This window comes from Mus caroli, chromosome 6, assembly GCF_900094665.2.
Source record: "Mus caroli chromosome 6, CAROLI_EIJ_v1.1, whole genome shotgun sequence".
Lineage (NCBI taxonomy): Eukaryota > Metazoa > Chordata > Mammalia > Rodentia > Muridae > Mus > Mus caroli.
Window position 1 is genome coordinate 29,591,986 of NC_034575.1, and position 22,430 is coordinate 29,614,415.

General features: G+C 37.6%; 1 protein-coding gene across 11 annotated transcripts in view; it reads left to right on the plus strand.

Annotated features, from left to right (window-relative positions):
* Agbl3 (ATP/GTP binding protein like 3) overlaps window positions 1-22,430 on the plus strand; it is an 83,237-nt gene that overhangs the window by 28,569 nt on the left and 32,238 nt on the right. For 8 of the 11 annotated variants that reach the window (XM_021164428.2, XM_021164429.2, XM_021164430.2 and 5 more), the window contains exons 9-14: window positions 3,608-3,734; window positions 4,985-5,085; window positions 5,312-5,424; window positions 13,628-13,694; window positions 15,338-15,418; window positions 18,935-18,992. In XM_021164428.2, coding sequence (XP_021020087.1) covers window positions 3,608-3,734; window positions 4,985-5,085; window positions 5,312-5,424; window positions 13,628-13,694; window positions 15,338-15,418; window positions 18,935-18,992 — 547 coding nt within the window. Of the gene's footprint in view, window positions 1-3,607; window positions 3,735-4,984; window positions 5,086-5,311; window positions 5,425-10,777; window positions 11,283-13,627; window positions 13,695-15,337; window positions 15,419-18,934; window positions 18,993-22,430 lie in introns of those variants that run through there. The other 3 variants (XR_003836920.1, XM_029478392.1, XM_029478391.1) reach the window with 3 other exon arrangements.

Genomic DNA, 22,430 nt, shown 5'->3' on the forward strand with positions numbered 1-22,430 from the left:
TCCTGAGTTCAATGTCCCTGAGTTGAGGGACATTCAACTCATCCTGGTCTACAAAGTGAGTTCCAGGACAGCCAGGGCTACACAGAGAAACTCTGAAAAAAAAAAAAAAAAAAAAAAAAAAAGAAGAAGGCAGACTCACTACAAAGAAGTTATATAGCCATGTTTGCCCACAGAGGAAATTCAATCTACATAAACTTTTAGAATAAGTAAGTGATTTTAGAATGTGTGTTAGGGTAAAAGGTCAGTCCAGATTTTTAAATAGTCAAATAGCTGTAAGCTAAAATTTTAAACAATACTATTTTGTCATAATTCATAATGAGTAACTGTAAGTCTAACAAAATGTGTAAATCTTATGCTAAAACCTTAAGAATGCTGACAAAGATCCAAATTAAGAGAGATATACTATATTTATGGATTGAGACAATAAACACAGTATTTATAGAATTAACACAAATCCAAAAACATCAAAGCATAATTGTTCACAGATATAAATATATTTGTGTTATTCTAAGTAATGCAAAGAAATTGGGTCTAGCAAATCAATTTTGGAAAAAAGTTAAAGAAATCTCACTATCAGATTTTCAGATACCATAATACAATTGTGATTGAGATAATGAGCATAGGGAAGCACATAGACACCGAGAGCAGGTCCAGTGGTAGAGCCACATGCAGATGGCTCCACCTAAACCCCACATCTTAAATGTTAGATATAAAACTTTTGTCACGTGAAGATGGCCAAAACGTTCCTGAACATTATGATAGTTTCTATTAATTTCCAACTTGACAGGCCATAAAATCACTGGAGAGAGAAATCTCTGGTTATGTCTTTGAAAGCTTAACTAGATTAATTTAATTGGAGTAAGAGAACCCAAACAAAATATGGGCAGTACCTCATGGGCTGGGGACCCATACTGAATGAGAAGCAAGTGAGTTGAGCACAGGCATTGGTTTCCTATGCTGCCCGACAGTGGAGGCAATGTAAACAGCCGCTCGAATTTCTGCCACCACGCCTTTCCACCTTTGTGGACTGCACACTCCACTGTGAGCCAAAATAAACCCTTCCTTTCAACGTTGCTTCTGTCGGGTATTGCAGTAAAGCAACTAGAAAAGAAGCTGATATGCCCGTCTACCAAGTGCATGAACCATTGAGTCCTAATAAACTGATAGATTAGACTACTTCAAATTAGTTTATTTTTGTCCTCTATAAGGTCTTTGTAAGTAGATGTAAAGTACTGTAGGTGGAAAATATCTATACTCTCATATCTTGCATAGATCTCAGAGTTAGACTAAGTAATAAAACAGCTTTACAATAAAATGGCAGTGACATTAGATATAGACTTGTCTTAGGGTTTCTCTTGCTATGAAGCAATACCATAACCACAGCAACTCTTTTTTTTTTTTTTTTTTAAACCAGAACATTTACTTTCTGACTGATTGAAATCTTTAGGATGAACTGGATGCTGCAACAGCTGCCCTCTTCGGTTTAGGTGTTATTCCCTCATGGAATCCATGTCTGAATCTGTGGTAGACAATCTTTAGGCGCCTCATCCAACTAGTCCCGGTAGTGTTTCATCTCTTAGCCTTGGCACTCCAGTTATACTTCCTCTTGTGCTTGGCAGGGTAGCCACATTTGCCACAATTAGTTGGGGCTGGTTTAAAATTCAGACATTTAGTCGACTATTGTCATAGGGGAAGCATGGCAATGTGCAAGAAGACATTCTGTTTGAGAAGGAGCTGAGAGTTCTCTATCTATGAGCAGGAAGCAAGAAGAGAGTGATATTTGGTCTGGTGTGAGCTTCCCTGTAACACACTTCCTCTAACAAGGCCATACCTATACCAACAAGGCCACACCTCCAACAACACTACTCCCTAAGGGTTTTTGGTACCTATTTTCATTCAAATCACCACAATACTTCTTAAAATAATATATAATTCTAAATAAGCATATGAAAAAGGCATTTAACTTCATTAGCCATCAGGTAGCTACAAGTGAAAAAAAAAAAAAAACCATGACGAGGAGGTACAACTACTTTGAAAGAATTGTCACCTATACTCAGTGCTAAGAATTTGGAGCAGCAGGAACTCACATGCTTTGTTCATAGGGACACTGAATGACACAACATTTTAGAGAATAGTTCGCTTACAGAGTTAAATGTGCAGTTATAATGTGACCAAGCAGTCCCATGCCTAGGCATGAACCATAGGGAAAAACATTGAAAACTTACATCCATATGTAAACCTGTACATATAATTGTTTCTAGGAACTCCTTTAATTACTAAAAGTGAAACAATCTAAACATAGACTTTATATAGTATAGGCACACAACGGAATTCCCTCAGTAATAAAAGAGAATGAACATTTCTACATGCAACAACTTGGATAAATCTCAAAAAGTATTATACTAAAGTAAGGAAGCCAGTCTCAAAAGGTTGCCAACACAATTCCATTTAGAGGGTAGTCATGAAAACACAATAACATAGTGACAAAGAGAGAAGTGTGATGGCAGGAGAGTGTGGCAGCAAGGAATAGCATGAGGGGAGTTAAAAGAGACTGGGCAGGAAGGGAGCAGGGAGAGAGCTGCTGTGTCCAGTTGTGGTAGTGGTGATGCTAGTGACTAAGTGAAGCTCTACGCTCATTACAATTCACAGAATGGACACAAATAAACCGTGTGTTAAAAAGCAAATCCCTCAATCTCTTGGTAGAAACTTGTCTTAGTAAAAGAAACCAAAACAACATTGATCTCTTTATAAACAGTATTTCAAGACATCTCTACAAGGTCTTTCATATGAAAGCAAAGACTCATTCTATTTCTGGAAATCTACCATATGAATCTTCATTCTGAAACATGCAGAATTTCTAGAACATACTAAAAATTCAAGATTCTGTGTGCAGTGGCACACATCTGTAATCTCACCAGGGATGATTGCCGTGAGTATGAGGCTATCCTGGGCTATATAACAAGACACCGTCTCAAAAAAGAAAAAAAGCGAGCAATGAAACAAGAACTGTTCCTAAAATTATATCATCCTGAATTAATAGTAGCAAAGCTTAGTAAGCTTATTTGGGACATGTTCTATGATGATAAAAGTATATTTATTATTGGGGTTACAATTTCTATTTCTTGAAATATAAATACATCATCCTTAAAATGAGTTGTTTCCCAGCTTGGAAGTAGAGTCTGAACCACACAGGGAATTAGAGGTCACCCTAGGCTACAGGAAATCCTGTCTCAAACAATAAAATAAAAATAGTTATTTTTAATTGATCAGGAAATAAAACATAGCACCTTCAGCTTTGAGAATTACAATATTTGCAGAGATTCCATTTAATTTTTGTTCTTTTTTATCCACTTAATGGGAATATAATTCTATCACTTTCTCCCCTCCTTTTTCCCTCCAGTTGCTCCCAGCTCCTCTCCCTTGAACCCCATCCATGTCCCCCCTATATTTGTTAATATGTATCTGTATGTAACAATAAAATCAAAGAAAAAGAAGCTGACCCTGGTATCTGAGTGTAACAATAATGAAGGAAAAGAGACTACCTACTTGTTCCTTCTTACACTCTTCCCAAAAAGTACATGTGTCATTTTTAACCACTGCTTCTCAGTTTTCCTTCTCAGCTTGCAAGTTTAACGTTCAGAAAAGCAAAGAGGGGACAGGAAGGGTTGTAATGTGGAAGATGGGCATCAGGAACAGCTTCACGCTGGAGGCCACCTTCTGCGGATCTACTCTGGGTAAATGTCCTTGATGACCTCTTCTGGAACAGTGAATCAAAGCTAGGCTTTGCTGTAAGATTAATGATTAGGGCAGTTCAGTAGTGAGCATGTTCTTGCACACTTATATTTGATCAGTCCTATAAGCAAGATAAATAAACTTCTCTTGTGGGGTATCTCATATCATCATGTCCCTTTGTTTATAAAAGAATGTTCTGGGATGTACAACAAATAGTTGTTCTTTTTGTTCTTACGGGTTTTTAAAAACGGGAATTCCTAATGATGTCAAGGAAAAGCAATATGCTCTAAATGATTTTATTTGATTTGTTGATTGCAAATCAACAAATAGCAAAAATAGACTGGGTATTTTGCCTTGTCTATTTCTTGGGTTGGTTGGTTCATTCACTCATTAGTTGTTGTCAACTTATATTTGAAAGGGAGCCTTTAGTTCCTGCAACTAGAAATGGAGCCATGCTCTGTATTCTCTCATAAGGAATATCTTTATCATACTGAGCATGTACTAATGAAGTCAAAATATTCTGTTTTATAATGTCTTTAACACTCTTAGAAAAGGTTTCACATCTAGGTTGTATGATGGTACCTACCTATAATTTCAGCACTCAAAGAGACAACGACAGGCAGACCTTGAGTTCAAGGTAAGTTTAGGAAACATAAAAGAATAGTTTCCATTTTGAAAAAGGAAAATGCTGGAAACTCACATTTGTAATTTCTACCTAGGTTTTTCTTTGTTCTTTGTTTTTGTTTTGAGACATAGTCTCTTCATAGCCCTGGCTGTCCTGGAACTCACTATGTAGACTAGATTTACCTCAAATTCAAAATTGTCTTCTAAGTCTCCCTCTGCCTTCTGAGTTGCTGGAACTAAAGGCATATGTCGCCATGCCTAGTGATCCCCTAGCTTTTTGTGTGACCTTAAACTGAGGTAACATCATTCATAATAACGAAAAATATTCTCATGGAATTTTTCTCAGAGTAGTTACCATCACTGTTAATACTTGGTAACCACAGCTAAAACTGTCTTACTAACTTTTTTTCTGCCTCACAACACATAAGCTTTGAATAAGCTTTGCCCCAAAAAGAAATGAGCAAAAGCATTAAGCTATTAACTGACCTACTCCAGAGTAGAAAATTGAAAGGACAGAATGTGGAATCATTCCTGTGTTTTATTTATAATGTCTCACAATTTAGACTTATCATAACAAGAAAAATTAGTACCTCATTCTCCAAGGTGAATCAATTTTGTGATGTTTTAGGCAATAAACGAGGCACTCATTTTGGCACAAAAGACTTAGAGTCGATGGGATATCATTTTTGTGATTCTCTATTGGACTACTGTGATCCTGACCGGAGCAAAGTAAGTCAATTCAATTTGGATAAGTATCAGATTCAGGCTATCACATAAATGGTCCGTCTGCTGTCCTACAGCAGGTTTCCCTTTTTAATAGTCTAATGGTTTTCTGAGTTTGGGTGTATGTAGTAATCACCCTGTGACTATTACTATTGATACATCTAAATATTCAATTAGCTTAATTAGAAAGTAATGTTATTCTTATAATGAACTCATTTATATTTTTTCTTAGTATTATCAGTGCTTGAAAGAATTAGAAGAAATGGAAAAACATATGAGCTCCGAAAGAGTCTCTGATAACACAGACGCTTCTCTAGTAGAAATTTCTTTGGATGTAGAGTCTAGGTAAGTCTAGAACATTGACATAATTTGTTACACTCTTTTACTGAGCTATTTTTATACTACTTGGATATTACTGTCAGTTCCACACAGAAAATTCTGACTCATATTAGGGAAAGCTTTCACAAGTGCATTATCTTGGTCAACTATATCAAGGCTTCACTTGATTTATTCAATAATAAGCACTGTCATTTGCCATGTGTTTACTATATGTGAAAGACACCCCAAATTGTTTTGCATTGCCTCTATTTATCATTTAGAAAATGTTATATCTACAGCAAAACCAAGTAGACATTAGAGAGGTTTAGCATATATCCCCTCCCCTATTCCTATACATCCAGGGCCTCTTCTCCTGTTATCAACATCCCAGAGTGATATTTCAATGAATTTTATTAACACCCAGTTGTCACCCAGTGTCCATAGTCCACATTAGCAGATACTCCAGTCAGAAAGTAGTTTCACATGCTGTGGATTTGGACAAATTTATAATGACATGTATCCTACCATCATAGTATAAAACGGGGTATCTTCACTGTGTGGCCTCATGCCTCCGTTTATTCTTTCTACCTTAACCACTGGCAACCACAGCTCTCTATCATTGTCTACTCAGTTTTGCCTTTTCCAGAGTGTCATCTGGCATGAAGTGTATAGCATATAAGCTTTTCAAACTGCCTTCTATCACCTACTTACATGCTTACAAAATTCCTCTGTTCTTTTCATGGTGCAACGGCACATTTATTTTTTAGCTGTAAATAGTAAGCATTGTCTGAATATACCAGAATTATCCACTCAACTGAAGAATACTTATTTGCGGCCAAGTGTCAGCATCATAAATAAAACTTCTATAAGCATCCTTCTGCAAGTTCTTCTGTGATACATTCTCATCTCCTTTGAGTAAGAATCAAGCATTGTGATTGCCAATGTAAAAGTACAGTTTGTTGTACTGTTTTACTATGTGTGCCCTTTCTAGCATGCCCAGTATAGTGTTGTAGGTCTCACATCTAAAATCCCAAGAGTCGTATTGCCCAGGACCAGATGGTGAAACACTCACGTCATGCAGAAGGGGCTTCTCTCAGAGCTGTTCTCTCAGGATTGTTTTGATTTGGGTTTATTTGTTCCCTTAGACAGTGGAGTAGTACACTTGCTCTTTACAATTAAATTTCAGATGTTAAGAACTCTTAAAAGAGACCTACAGTCAATGAAATTTTAAGTTGACAATGTCATTGCTGATGATTGTTCTACAGTACAATATTGTATATGGAATTCTAGAACTTACTCCTTAACTGACCTTCATGTCTATTAATTAGTAACTTGCATTTCTTTTGCTTCTGTTCTTAATAACCACCATCCTCTGATGCTATGAATTAGACTATTTTAGCTACCTAATATAGATAGATTGGGTACTATTTTGGAAAATGTTGCATTAAATATGTTAGTACTATCAACTTGTCAGCGCTAGATTTAGATTTTTGGATTGATGTCCAGTGATGGTATATCATTTGTATCAGCCAGATTTACTATCAGATCACCTACTGCTACTATATTTTAGTGTCTAAAGAACCTCCATACTATTTTTAATGGAAGCTGCTACATCAGTTTGAGTTTTGTATTTGCATTATAAATTTATTTGCAATTTCATTCTTGTAAATGTAAATATACAGTTTCCTAGAACCATCTGCTGGAATGGTTATCCTTTCCCTATTATGTACCATTGATACCTCGGTTGGCTATCAGTTGACTATTGTGAGATTAATGCTGATTGTTAAATTGACTTTCTTGAGAGACATCTAAAAGATTAGTAAAGCTTACCTGTGACTGTACATTTAAGGGACATTTGAAGAGAGGATTGATTAGAACAAGAGGGCTGTAACAGTTCATTCTATTGATGGATTCAAAACTTCAGACAATTGGAAGATGAGAGAGAACTATAACAGATAAGGTCCAATTAAGTTGCTGGGACTGTGACTTTTTAAGAGTTTGTCTTTGTCTTTGCCCTGGACCTTGCTCATTATTATTCTTCTAGAGAGAGAAGGACAGGAGACTATTAGGACAGAGATATTAAAACATAATATAATCAGGTAGGCTGAGGGTGACTTACTGTAGACCTTGAGTGGCTCATCGTGTAAGAAATTCCTGAAGTTATATAGAAGGATGTCACAATTAGGCAGAAAGTTAAATATTGTCTAATACTGACTTGACATTTCAAATAAAAATATCAACAATTTTTAATAATAATTAATAAAGCCTTGTCTTGAGAAAACAACCTAAATTTTATGACATGAGCAAGAGGGAAGTCTATGACGAGAATTCTAATTGCCTTATGAGAATACCATTTTCTGTTTAATATTTATTCTTCTAAAAGTGAATGACAGTGCATAAAAATAGTACTATTTTATATCTATTTTCTATTGTTAGTTATGCAGTAACTATTAGGTTTCAGATAATCTAATGGAATTTTACTCATGACTTAAGAACCATGTGTGAATAGTGATACAATTTTTGTCCAGTCTGTCAGTCACAAATGCTAAGTTCTCTCCACTGATTCTTCTGTTAGTTCTTATTGTTACAGTTCTTCTTCACATATTTTCACCTATTGCTGCTAGTGTGCTCTTGCTTTCTTAATCAAACTACAACAATGCCTTATACATACTAAGTTCCACAACTATTTGGAAGCTTTCTTCTGAACCCTTTTCAGTTCGCAAGTAAAAGCATTTAGTAATTTTCACGTTCCTCTGTTTTAAAGATAGATATGCGTATGTAGGATGCAGGGTATTAGTGCACTTCACGAGTGAAGCTTCATAATTATGTATTAGGTTTTATACAGTTTCCAGAAGGAGAGATATTAACCAGATAATTCCACATTTTATAGATTCTTCTTGATAAGCATATTGGAGATAGGAAAAGAAAATACTATCTCAATTTTTCAGAGAGCCAATATGTTTAAAAAGCAGTTCTAGTTAGGCATGATGGTACATCGCTACAATTTCAGGATTTGGAATCCAAAGCAGAAGGATGATAAATTTTAGGCCAGCCTGAACAACATACTGATACCCTTTCTCAAAAAACAAGAATCATTCTAGACAGCATACTCTATTTGTGTCATGTTTTATGGTGCTAGATAATAGAAGATTTCTTTGTACATTAAAATACTTGATCTTACTTCTTTTGTGCTGGCTTAGAATTGCCATTAAAACTATATGTCATTCTCAAATAGTCCATCAACAGTGATAGATTTGAGACTGTGGAATTTTGTGCAGAAATAAGGAAAATCTGTATATACTGATAGTCTGTAAAAAGAAACAAGCACACAAAAGTTTTATATAGGAAGAATAATATCTTTTTTATGGAATAAGGATAGAAAATGTACAGTTATTCATGTTTTAAGATCTAAAACAATGAAAGAATAAGTTTTAAAACTAATAAAGGAAAAAACCCAATGAAAATTTAATATGCATCATTAGGAAATTGCAAATTAAAACAATGAAATACCACAACAAACATTTTTAGAATTTCTTAAAATCCAAAATCCTGGCAAATGTGGGAACATAGGACCTCTCTTTTGGGTGGGATTATTTTGAGTGACTCTTCCTGGGGAGGTGTGAATAAAGTTATATTCATCCTAGAGAGGGCCCCAATACAGACCAAGGAATCATTTGACTTGAGTTTAGCTGGTGAGCCTGTGAACGCATATTGAAATTACTAACCAAAGTCTATGTGCCTCAAAGGCTGCTGCAGCACCAAAGGCCCTTCCCAGCACAGGTGACAACTCACCAAAGTTGCATCCATAGTGGCCCCTGACCACTTCTGCTGATACCTCTACTAAAGAAAGCCTCCTTCCCAGAAGCTGACTTCTTAGCAAATCTGAAGTAGGGGTTGTGGCTTTTGTAACGTTCTGAGTTTCCTGAGCCTTGTAGGTTTCAGGACCTCCCTGGGCCTTAGCTTCCTGAACCCGATAAATCTCCTTCCAAGAGAAATGTTTTAATTCACAGGAAATAGCTTTACAACACTCTGTCGTTTGCCTTGGCTCTTACAGTCGTCCCATCGTCTCTTCTGTGCTGTCCCCTGAGCCTTAAATGGAATTATATAGCGTGGAGTCACTATTCCACAGCAACAGTCACTTACTCCCAGCAACCTCACCTTTTGTGAGTTCCCATTGTAGCCACTGCACACTGAAAACGTGAAATCTCCTTCCATATCAGTAATCAATGTACATGATCACAAAAGAGTTAGAAGGCAGGTGAACAGGCTCATCATATTTGATTGGCAGACAATAGTGTTCAGATGCAGAATATTTGCTAAAAATCGTAATGTTTCCTATAAAGGTCATTATTAAGGCCTTCATTTTCATACTGTTCCCGTCTATGCTAAAGGTAGATCTATCTTCTATCACTTCAGCTTATTCTCTCATATTTTCCATTTTCCCTGCAAAATCATAACTAACATGAAAAATAGCACCCATGTGTCTTCTACTTAAAATTCCTCCCTGAGTTTGGCACATTCTCTATGGACAGACATATCAGTCTTAGTTGCTTGTCTTACCCACAGCAAAGGCCACACAACTGATGTCACACCCTCAGTACAGTCCTGTCCCATACATGATACTTTTTTCTATTTTTGAAATTAAAAGAAAAAAATTACTGTAGATCTGAAAACAACTCCTACAGATGTGACTTTTCTATAAAACCGTAGTTACACAATGCATTGCATGTAACACATTAAAACACACATTAGACAGAAATACAAAAACCATTATCCCACAATTCTGCAACAATTGAGCACAGATAACATGCCTAAGGAACAACATGGCTAACTTACAAAGAATGGGCTCTTAAGCACTATTAGCAGAAAAGCATAAGTGTATGTGTGTTCAGTTGCATACACTAAAGTGAACCTTAGGCACTAGGAATCAGCATTTTGTCAATGAGCAGTAACACATATTATAAATGTGCATAGTGTCAAAGGAACATTACTAGCATTAAAAAGGAGCTATGTCCACTAGGCAGTAAAACGCTCTACAGCACTGTTTCTCAACTTGTATGGGTCAGGACCCCAGAAATATCATAAAGCAAAAGATAATTTTAAGATTGGGAGTGACCACCACATGAGGAACTGTATTAAAGGGCCACAGCATTAGGAAGACTGAGGACCACTGCCTATACCACATCTGTTGTCCATTATCAAATACACCGGTAGAAACTTTGAAGTGGGAAAAAAAAAAAGAAATAGAAATAGAAAAGCAGTGCCCTCTATTTTCTCTGTTTAAAATCAAACAAGAAACAAACAGCAAGTCTGCTGTGCACTAACATCTTCAAAGTCCATCGTTTGTACAGAAGGACTAAGAGCCAAACTCTGTTTGCAGAGACCCAAACATGAGGGAGAGCACGCCCCTCACACGGCTTTCCGATGACTCTCAGGAGGAGCCACTTCGTAATCACTGGCCCTGAACAAAGGTGCAGAAGGCTTCGCCAGGTACTTGAGGAAATCATGAAAATCTGAGAGACTGCAGTATGCTGAAATTCTCACAGATCGCCCTGATGCACCCATGTCCTAGGTGCATGGAGCACCACATTTACTGAGCTTATTTGCCTGGTGATCAAGCCCCAGTCATCCACAGCCGTGGTGTCAGCTTTCAGGAATCTTTAACTTCAACCCTGTCCATAAATTTGTCTTCATCTCCAATAGTTGGATCTACTTGGGCCCTCTTCCCAGGAGGCTGAGGTGTCTCATGGTACTGTCACCATCTCCATTTCCTGGAGGTTTCTGCCTGTCCCTTTTTGTTGTCATGTCATTTTTTCACTGCAGGCCAGATGTCGTCTTACCAGGAGCAGCCAGCCCCTCTCCTCTTGCCCTCCGAGTGCCTTGCTCCTGATTAATTGGCCTTTAAAGTTCTCTGTTTCTGCAAATTTGTGTCCATGTATTTAAGAGCTCTGCTTTCTGGAACCCATTCATCCCAATTTCTGTTCCAACCAGTGCGATGTATGAAATATTCCCCTTGTTTGTCCTTTTGGCCCTTGCTTTGTAAAGATGAAATCCATGAAAGCATAGCACTCGCTCTCCCTGCTGGAATTTAGGCCTTAGGTCTGCTCGGGTACCAAATTTGTAAGTGATTCACTACCTCCTCCTTCTCCCACCACCTGCAATTACCACCCTCCTACTGTCTACTGCATGCTACTTTCAAGGCTGCCACTGTAATTTCTAGTCCATCAGCATTTGGGGGTAACCTCATACTTGTATGATAGATGCCATTCATCAAGAAGACATATCACTCCATACCATTTAGAAGAAATTGGTCACTGGGATTGCTCCTCTCTCAGATGTCTCAGGCTTGATTGCGTATCTTATCACTCATGTAACTTGCACTACAATAAGGAGTTATGCCATCTTAACCATGTAAAAAATGTAGCCACACTAGAATTGTCCTGTGGATTTTCTACCCTTAGACAGATGTGCCATAATTGCATGACTGGGTCATGAAACTACTACATACTAGCTCATCCTTGGTTCTTGGGTTTTAAACCAAACAAAGTGAAAAAAGTCCACACAGTATTCATAATAGCTTTATTTATAATTGCCCAAACTGGAAGCAACCAGATGTCTTCCAATAGATGGATGACTTTTTTTTAAGTGTGTCCATATAATGCACTATTATTCAATGATTAAAAATAAGTGAGTTGTCAAACCATAAAGATATAACAGAACAGAAACTTGAGTCCATATGGCAACCACATCAAGTGGGTTTCATCTCGATGAGAACAAAGTCAAAACAAACCATGGCCAAGAAATAATAACTGAGAAAGATTTGCTATCTCTAGCAGGTACGGAGAGCCAAAAGCAATGCCTTCCTTAAAGGCAGTGTGGGAGTTTTACTTAGAAAGCCTATAAAGATTAATATAAGAAAGCACTATAAGGATGGACTTCCCTGAGCATGCTCAGTTAAGGAGTAGATTTCTTGACCATGCTCAGTTTAATGTCATGCTTCACGAAAGAATGATGGCAGAGACATTGGGGCATTTGTAGCCTGGGGTCATGTAGTAGATATGAAAAGGGAAAAACGGCAGACAAGACATGTTCAATTTGCATCCTAAAGGTAGCAAACATGCTCAGATTCATCTCAAAGATAGTGCACAGAAATGCCTCTAGGCTTATCTAACTTTGTTCAAAAAACCTTTGGTTGAAATAAAGGAAATGGCACTTTAGTGGTATATCAATCTAGGAGTTTGCCTCTAACGTGTCTGCCTCAGTCTTGGTAGCAATCCTGGGAAATGAAAGACTCCTGATAAAGCTATGCACTGTATGTACTCTGTGTGACATGATGGGCAAGACAAAGCTAGAGGGAGAAAGGAAGGGTCAGTGGTTGCCAGGGGTTCTCTGGAGACAGAATCATGGATAATCAAACAGGATTTTTGAGTCAGTGAAGCTGTTTGATGCTGTTGTGGTGAAAGATACATGTCTTTATAAAGTTTTCAAAACTTACAGAATTTAAGTCAGCTACTAAACAATAAATTTGCTATCAATTGTAACAAATTCCCATGTAGCATAAGAAGCTGATAGTAAAGGAAGTTGTGCAGGAGGGAACTGTGAAATATCTATTATGCACTTCTGTAAACCTGAAACTATTCTTAAAAAGTAAAATCTATTTATTAACAATAATATATCAAAAATACAACCCAGAAACATTTCCTTCCATGACTTATCACTCAAGTAAATAAATTTGCTGCCACTGTACTAAGCAATTATAATTAGAAATAGATTTGTGTTTGACCTTTTTTTTTCCTTGAGGTCCTATTCTTTTGAATTATCTTTTAAATTATCTTTAGGTAAAATTGAAATCTAGTGATGTAAAATTAATTTTAAGAGCCAATGATAGCCATATGAGCTGGAGAACTACACAGATCCATCGCTTATGTGTTTCCTTATTAACAAAGAACAGTGAGTCTCACAGTGTACCAGGTGACATAATAATAAAGCAATCCTCCTTCCAGGGCGCTTACATTGCAGCAGCACAACCCCAAACAGTTATACCTTCTGTACATTGAGAAAGTAGAAATACCATTTCTAAATTGGATGAGACCACCAAATAATAAAGAACTTTTGTAAATATCATGCTCTGTTTAATTAGGACTGTACATTCGAATAAGATGATAAAGTAGAAGTGACATGGAAATTTTACATTCTGAAAACTGTAATTGTTATTGTTTTCTTGTTTTAGTAGTCGAGGCTCTGACAGCTCAGAGTCCAATGACACTCAGACTTACCTTCTCAAGGTGACCTCTCAGGTATGATTAAAAGTTTAGCCTCAGTGTGGATATGTTAAGCAGGTACACTGATATTGTTACTAACAACCAAGAAGAAGGTTTGTGCTTTTATCATTACTGTATAGTAATAATTGTTTTTTCTTATTATGTGCATTATCTTTAAATTCTAGAATTTTTATTCCAATCCTTTTATTTCATAGATGAAAATATTAATATCCAAGGAGTGAAGTTAATTTTAAAATGTCATACTACTTGTTAATGTCAGATATGGTGACCTAATTTAACTCACTTGTTTATTAACCCAATATTCATAAATTTAATTACACATTTATTCTTACTATTGGACTCACACTATGTACGAGGCGCACTGCCTGAGTCCTAGGAGCAGAGCAGTGAAAACAATGAGTCAGATAACCTATCCCTGTGTCTTCCTATATCCTAGCTTTGAGAGTGACACAACAAATAGGTAAAATCTATGACTCCATAGATGAGGATAGATGCCTAAGGAAGCAATTACAGAGTGTCTATGGAGATCGCAGTTTGCATGAGCTTACTAAAGAAAGAGATGACACATAAGAAGAAAGTTGGGGAATAAGCTTTTCACTGTGTGACAGATAACTGCAAAACACTAGCAATTTATAGTAAGCCTTTATTTTCTCATTCTTGGGATCTGAAGATTGACTTTGATAAGAATGATAAGGTCTATGGTGTTGTTTTCAGAATTCAGATTTAGTTCTATTAAATAATATGGTTTTTATTTCCTTCAACTAGAGAGTGCCCAGTGTAAAACCCCCATGATGAAAGCCCCTAGTATAAAAAGAATGGTTGTACAATATCAGCCCATTGACAGCCACGCTTTCTCCAGCAACCATCTTTCGATCTTATTATAACCACGTCATAGACCATCTTCACTAACATTCCACTAGGCACAGTAAGTCACATAGCCAGACACGCTCAACATCAAGAGAATGGAGAGATATTCCACTTTTCATGAGAGGTTCTACAGGGTTTCATAGCAAAGGCTAGGGGTTCATAACCCTACTACAGAGGACAAAACGTTTAGAAGCAGTGGTTTAGCTTTCCACAGTTCACCTCTAGGCCACAGTGATTAACTTCCTGCTAAATAAATGGTAAATTTATTAATATTTGTACCCTTTCCAAAATACCCAGAGTCTCATCCAGGCATGGTTATTGGTCCCCCCTCATCATGACCTTCACCAGGCCTGGATCAGAACCTGTAAAATAAGGCAAGTTTTTAACATACACCCACAATAATGGAACAGAAATTATAATAGACTTACCATTTTAGAATGAAGAATGGGTAGTACATTAACAGTCATAGAACCAAAATAATTCTGGGTTTGCCTGCATGTGTTCTGGGGATCAAAACCAAAGCTGCGGGCATGCTATGCAAGAACCACAAGTTTTTTATTGTGCAGATATGGAGTAATCTCTGCTCCTGGGGATAGGAAACAATTCTAAAACCCCAATTACTTTTTCATAGAATCTTGTGTTTGCTTTGCTTATATCTAGTGTGCTCAGCTGTGGTGAGTGGGAAGGAATGGGGCACTATGCCAATTCCTAGGAAGTGAGTCTCAAATGTCTGTATTTATATTGTCTTTGATATGGTCATTGAATACTAATTTAAAATACTCTTTTACCAGGCAAGAAACAAGAAAAAGTATCTGAAAACAAAGAGGGAAAGAAATGCCATCCTAGCAAACTGCCAGAATAACACGCAAGAGGTAAATCTTGATTAATGGAAGAGAGTGTTTTAAATGAGAATGTAAGAGAGGGGACAGTCACATGTTCTCATTTTTCCTCAGAAAAAAATTAAATAGAACTTTGGTCATATTATTTGCTGTTTACAAAACTCAAACGATCCTTGACAGGTGAGAGGCAGGTATTATTAATATGCCATGTTGAATTTCATTTATATTTACTCTTTTGAAATTATTTGAGAATGCTTACAAAAATGCATCCATTATATTAAAAAGAAAATTGAAAAAATAACAAGAAAATCTAAAAGTACACGAATGAATGAAAGTAAATGGTGCTGAGAGATGAACTAAGCAGCAAAGTGTGCAGTAAACTGGGAAGACTCCTTAACAAAGAGTGCAGATGATTAACAGTTAATGATTAGCAACCATTAACAGTCTAAGGGTGCATAGGAGATGAGAAAGAACCTGTTCAAAACTCCTCAGATTCATCGCAAATAGCAAGTCTGTGAATCCAAACTGTCCTTGTCCCACTCCTAGCTCAGAAAGACAGAATATTCTGCAGAATACTGCAGCCCAAGAAAATAAGTGGTACCTCTCCCACAGCTACCAGAGATATCTTCCTAGGAGGAACAAGGCATGGCTAATCTTGCCTCCAGTTAACTAAGGCCAAGTTCAAGGTGAGTGCAGAGAAAAGGACAAACAATCCTGCTACTCAAACCTAAGTCTTTGGCTAGAGCTTTTATCTTGGTGCTGTACCACTCAATACCTGGGCCCTGATCATTCTTGCCTTAGCTTGTACCATATCAATTTAGGTAAGGGAGAGGCACTTGAAGACCTGAAGCTACTGTAGCCAGGCTTCATTTAGAAGAGTCCCACTGTCTCCAGCCCCAGATCCAGAACTAAGACTTGCATCTTTTGCCTTGAGAGAGAACCAAGCAGTACAACAGATAACATCCTAATCTCTTCCCAAAGAATTTACTCCATTTGTGACAGAGGATATAGAAAGTTAAATCTTATTAAATTCTTAAAACCTGAGCAAATGTGGTAAAAAGAAATTGGGCAGAGATTGGGAGAGGTTGATTAGAAACACATTCTAAACTGTATCCTGGCTACTTTGTAGGAGAACTGGGGCGACAGCTGGGAGGAGCCCTGAAGAACTCAGAACAGACCTCACACACAGTTTCTAGACCTGCCCATTCAAAGGAGATTTTTTTTAAGAATTCACCTGAAGAGCAAACTGTGCCCCTGGCAGGGTTGAAAACATGAGAGCAATCAACCAAAAAGTAGTGGGGGTTGGACAACTCTATGTAGTCAGAGGAGACGCCCCCAGCCAGCTCTTCAACCTCACAAGTTTTATTTTCACCTTTTCTTCATTTCCATAGTTAGTGGCTGTAAAAGTAACTTTTATTTGCTTGATATAATTGTAGTCTCAGAGGCTTAGTGCTGAATAAACTCACCCTTTCTAGTTCTTTCTGAACTCTTGCTGTCTGGTTCAACTCAGCTGTTCTGGCTCAAACTCTTCTCCAAACCGACTGATTCAATTTGGCTCCTCTTGACTTCTCACTGAATTCCTGCTTGGCCTCAAACTTACTCTGGCACTTTGTTCTAATCTCCTTATTCTCTGGCTTCAACTGCCTCAGCTGACCTGCTCTGAACTGCATGAACTCATGAATGAACTCAACTCCACTGCACTGACTCCCAACTCACTGACTCTCCCTGTGCTTCTCTTTCCTGACTGCTCTCCTGAGATCTGGGTGTATCCTATCTCTGACTCATTCTGTCAAATCTTTCTCTGATTCACCACTTTATCTGCCCCTCAATTAGACAACATTGGTTGGGATTAAAGTTGTGTACTAAAGGATTCCAACAGGAGGATTAAAAGTGTATAGTGTGTCTGTATTCTAGCCAGATCACAAAGATCTAGGTCTTTAGATGTGATCTCTTATCAGAGTAGCCATGCTGCTGGATTAAAATTTCTCTAGAAGTGTCAATATCTGTTGCCAATTATATATGCAAAGAAATAGATTTTGTGTTTTAATTATTTGGTATATTGTGTTCTATTGTGTGTTGTTTTATATTATTTCTCTTGTTTTGTTGAGAGAAGGTTTTGTTTTCTGTTGGCCAGGCTGCACTCAGAGCTCTAGAATCATAGATGCTAGCATTAACTTTACTTTAATAATCTAGTGTTACTGAACTATAATGCACTGCATGCTGTCAAATGTCTTTCACTATCTTTCCTTTCCTCTTTTCTTTTAGAAAAGTCTTTATAATGTTAAGCAAAAAAAACAAACAAACAAACAAACAAAAACAAAAACACCTTGGAAATGTCAAAACTGGTTTTGGTCAATTTGTAGATTATTCAAGGTTCACAGTCAAAAGTCCAGTGCGTATCTCTTAGGCCAGGCCAGATTTGCATTTCTTCTCAAAAGAGAAAATGATTTGTTTATGGTTTCCATTGTTTTATTAGAGATCTTTATAAAGTTCAAGAAAATATTCTCTTAACAATATTATCTTTTATATATAAGCACAGTTCTGAAATTTATTGGTAGTTTTTCACATATATATATGTATGTATGTATGTATGTATATATATATATATATATATATATATATATATATATATATACTTGAAAGACTCCGAGAGGAGCCCCTCACTCAGGCCTCGTATCAATAGCAGACACCTAAGAACTCACGAGAGACCAAGCTTGATGCAAACCACATGAGGATTTATTCGGGGAAAGCCAGAGCTCTGGGGATGACTCATATCTCACGTGGGGGTAGAGAAGTCAACCACGAGGGGAAAGGGGTCTCAGTTTTTATAGGCCCTCAGGGGCGAAAGGAGAAGGGGGGATTAGGGGATTTCCAGATCTAAACAATGTCTATTCTCAAGAAATGGGTATGGGAGGGGTACAAGGAAAGAGTCTGGTGCAGGTGCAGCAACTCAGGATTGGCCCAGCTGTGGTTGCTGGGGAGATTTTCCAACTCTTCCCCAGCAACCAATATCACAAACACCTGGCAATGGGCTTCATCAGTGGTCACACACATGGGTTCAAGGAACGGTCAAAACATTGGCAGACACAAGGGTTCAAGGAGTGACCANAGCATTGTGCACCTCTATTTTTCTAAATCAGTGAAGCTAGTTCTGCTANCAATGAAATCTATTTTGCCAATTTCAGGGCTTCTATGACCTTTTACATTTGTCAGGATCTTTCATACTCTTTTATCTCATGCTCTCAAATTCTAGTTTAAGTAATTCTAATTTAACATTTTTTCTCTTCGTTATGATACATTAGTTCTGTGTAAGAAATAAAACTTTTTAGTAGTGAAAAAATATTGGCTTTTTCTTGATATTTATTGTTGCAAGAGAGTAGTGTTGCTAACAACACCAGAAGTTTGGATTTATGAAACAATTTGCCCATTTTAAACCTATAAAAATAAGAAATGTTTGTTAAACATTCATATCATAATCATATAAGAAACATACCCCAGTTTCATGTTTATAATATGTTATGTTTTCTTTCTAATTCTCTATTCCTATAGGTTTATGGCAAAGAACATTTACTCCAAAGACACGAAGAATCAAATTCTGATGGGAACGGTAAATTTCTGTTTTACCTTCTCATAAACAATTAGTTTATTCAACAACACTCATTTTATGCCATAACTTTGAGGTTGACGCTGTGCTTGGTGTCAAAGATACAAAGATGTATATAAGGGCTGCCAAGATGGCTCAACAAACATAGGTGCTTGGCACACATGCCTAGCAACTTGAGTTTCATCCCTGGGACTCAGGTGAAAAGGAGAAGGAGAAAATCAATTACACAAAGTTATCTCTGACCTCCACACACTCAGTAACATGTACTGCCCCATACACACACGTCAAGTATGCAAACATGACACAATAATAATAGTAAGTAAATATATATATATGTGTGTGTGTGTGTGTGTGTGTGTGTGTGTATATATATATACACACACACACATTTTTTTTTTGGTTTTTCGAGACAGGGTTTCTCTGTATAGCTCTGGCTGTCCTCAAACTCACTTTGTAGACCAGGCTGGTCTTGAACTCAGAAATCCACCTGCCTCTGCTTCCCAAGTGCTGGGATTAAAGGCGTGTGCCACCATGCCCAGCTAGTAAATATATTTTTATAAAAAAGAAATATATGATATCAGTTCTTCCTTTTAGGAGCATATTTTTTTTCTTTTTCATTATTTATTTATTTACATCCCAACTGCTGCTCCCCTCCCCAGTCACACACACACACACACACACACACACACACAGAGAGAGAGAGAGAGAGAGAGAGAGAGAGAGAGAGTTCTTCCCTCCATTTCACTCCCTTCACCTCTGAACAGGTGCCCAGCACTCTGGGGCATAAAGTCTCTATACAATTAGGCCCATACTCTCCCACTTAGACCAGAAAAGGCAGCCTCTGCTCTCTATATATGCTGGCACCTTGGATCAACCAGTGTATGCTCTTTTCTTGGTGGCTTAGTCTCTGAGAGCTCCCATGGACCCAGCTTAGTTGACACTTTTGGTCTTCCTATGGGGTTGCCATCTCTTTCAGTTCCTTCAATCCTTGCCCTAACTCCTCCATAGGAGTCCCTGACCTCCATCCCATGCTTGGCTGTGGCTCTCTGCATCTGTCTCAGTCTGCTGCTGGGTAGAGGCTCTCAGAGGACAGCCATGCCAGGATCCCATCTGCAGCACAACATAGCATCAGTAATAGTGTGAGAATTGGTGCCTGCCCATGAAATGGATCCCAGGTTGGGCCATTCCTTCAGCTCTACTTTTGTCCCTGCATTTCTTTTAGACAGGAGCAATTTGGGGTCAAAAGTTTTATAGGTGTGTTGGTGTCCCCATTCCTCTACTGGGAGTCCTGTCTGGCTACTGGAGGTGGTCTCTTCAGGTTCCATATCCCCTCTTTCAGGCATTTCAGCTAAGGTCACTGCATTGAGTCCTGGGAGTCTTCCTTATTCCGGATCTCTGGGACTTTCTAGAGGTTCCCCTGCCCACCTCCACTCCCAGCAGCTGCATATTTCAATTCATACTGCTGGGATCTAGGCCTCTCTCATCTCTCTCCATACCTGATCCTGCTTCCCTCTTCTCCTCCCCCTCCCCTCTACCATCCAATTCCCTCCCTCCCTCTGCCTTCCATAACTATTTTGTTCTCCCTTCTAAATGACACTTGGGCCTTCCTTCTTGTTTAACTTCTTTGAGCCTAAGGGTTGTGTCATGGGTATTCTGTACTTTTTAGCTAATATCCACTTGTCAGTGACTACATGCTATATATGTCCTTTGGGGTCTGAATACCTTTTTCTAGTTCCATCTACTTGCCTACAAAATCCATGCTGGTATTGTTTTTAATAGCTGAACAGTATTTTATTGTATAAATGAACCATATTTTCTGTATCCATTCTTTGGTTGAGGGATATCTGGGTTGCTTCCAGTTTCTGGCTATTACGAATAAGGCTGCTATGAACATGGAGCACATGTCCTTGTGGTATGATGGAGCATCTTTTGGGTATATGCCCATGAGTGATATAGCTGGGTCTTCAGGAAGAGCTATTTCCATTTTTCTGAGAAACCACCAGATTGATTTCCAGAGTGGTCGTACAAGTTTTCAATCTAACCAGCAATGAAGGAGTGTTCCTCTTTCTCCACATCCTCTCCAGCATTTGCTGTGACTTGAGTTTTTGATTTTAGCCATTTCAATTCATATAAAATGGAACCTCAGAGTTGTTTTGATTTGTATTTTCCTGATGACTAAGGACTTAGAACATTGCTTTAAGTGCTTCTTGTACATTCGAGATTCCTCTATTGAGAATTCTGTTTAGTTCTGTACTCCATTTTTTAATTGGGTTATATTTTTGGAGTCTAACTTCTTGAATAATTTATATATTTTTAAAATTATCCCTCTGTGGGATGTAGGCTTAGTGAAGCTCTTTTCCCAGTCTGTAGGCTGCTGTTTTGTCATATTGATAGTGTCCTTTGCCTTACAGAAGCTTTTAAGTTTAAAGAGGTCCCATTTATCTTATGAATTGTTGATCTTAGAACCTGAGCCATTGGTGTTCTGGTCAGGAAATTTTCTCCCATGCTAATGTATTCAAGGCTATTCCCCACTTTTTCTTCGATTAGATTCTAGTGTATCTGGTATTATATTGAGGACCTTGATCCACTTAGACTTAAGCTTTATACAGGGTGATAAATATGGATCAATTTGCATTCTTCTACATGTAGACTGACAATTAGAGCAGCACCATTTGTTGTTTTTCCCCATGGTATGGTTTTGGCTTCTTTGTCAAAAATCAAGTGTCTATAGCTGTGTAGGTTTATATCTGGGTCTTTGAATCGATTCCAATGATCAACCTGTCTGTTTCTGTACCAATACCATATAGTTTCCTATCACTATTGATCTGTAGTACAGCTTGAGGTCAGGAATGGAGATACCTCTAGAAGTTCTTTTATTGTTCATAATTATTTTGACTATCCTGGATTTTGGGTTCTTCCAGATGAAATTGAGAATTTCTCTTTCAAGATCTGTTTAAAAAAATGTATTGGGATTTTGATGGGAATTGAATTGAATCTGTACATTGTTTCTAGTAAGATGGCCATTTTCACTAAGTTAATCCTACCAATCCATGAGCTTGGGAGATCTTTTCATCTTCTGATATCTTCTCCAGTTTCTTTCTTCAGGGACTTGAAGTTCTTATCATACAGGTCTTTTATTTGCTTGGTTAGAGATACACCGAGATATTTTATATTATTTATGGCTATTGTGAAAGGTGGTGTTTCCCTGTTTTCTTTCTCAGCCCCTTTATCATTTGTATAAACTAGGGCTACTGATTTTTTTCTTTGACTTAACTTTATATCCTGCCACTTTTGCTGAAGTTGTTTGTCAGCAATGAGAGTTCTCTGGTAGAATTTTGGGGATTACATAAGTATATGACATCTGCAAATAATGATACTTTGACTTCTCCCTTTCCAATTTATATCCCCTTGATCTCCTTTAGTTGTCTTGGTACTCTGGCG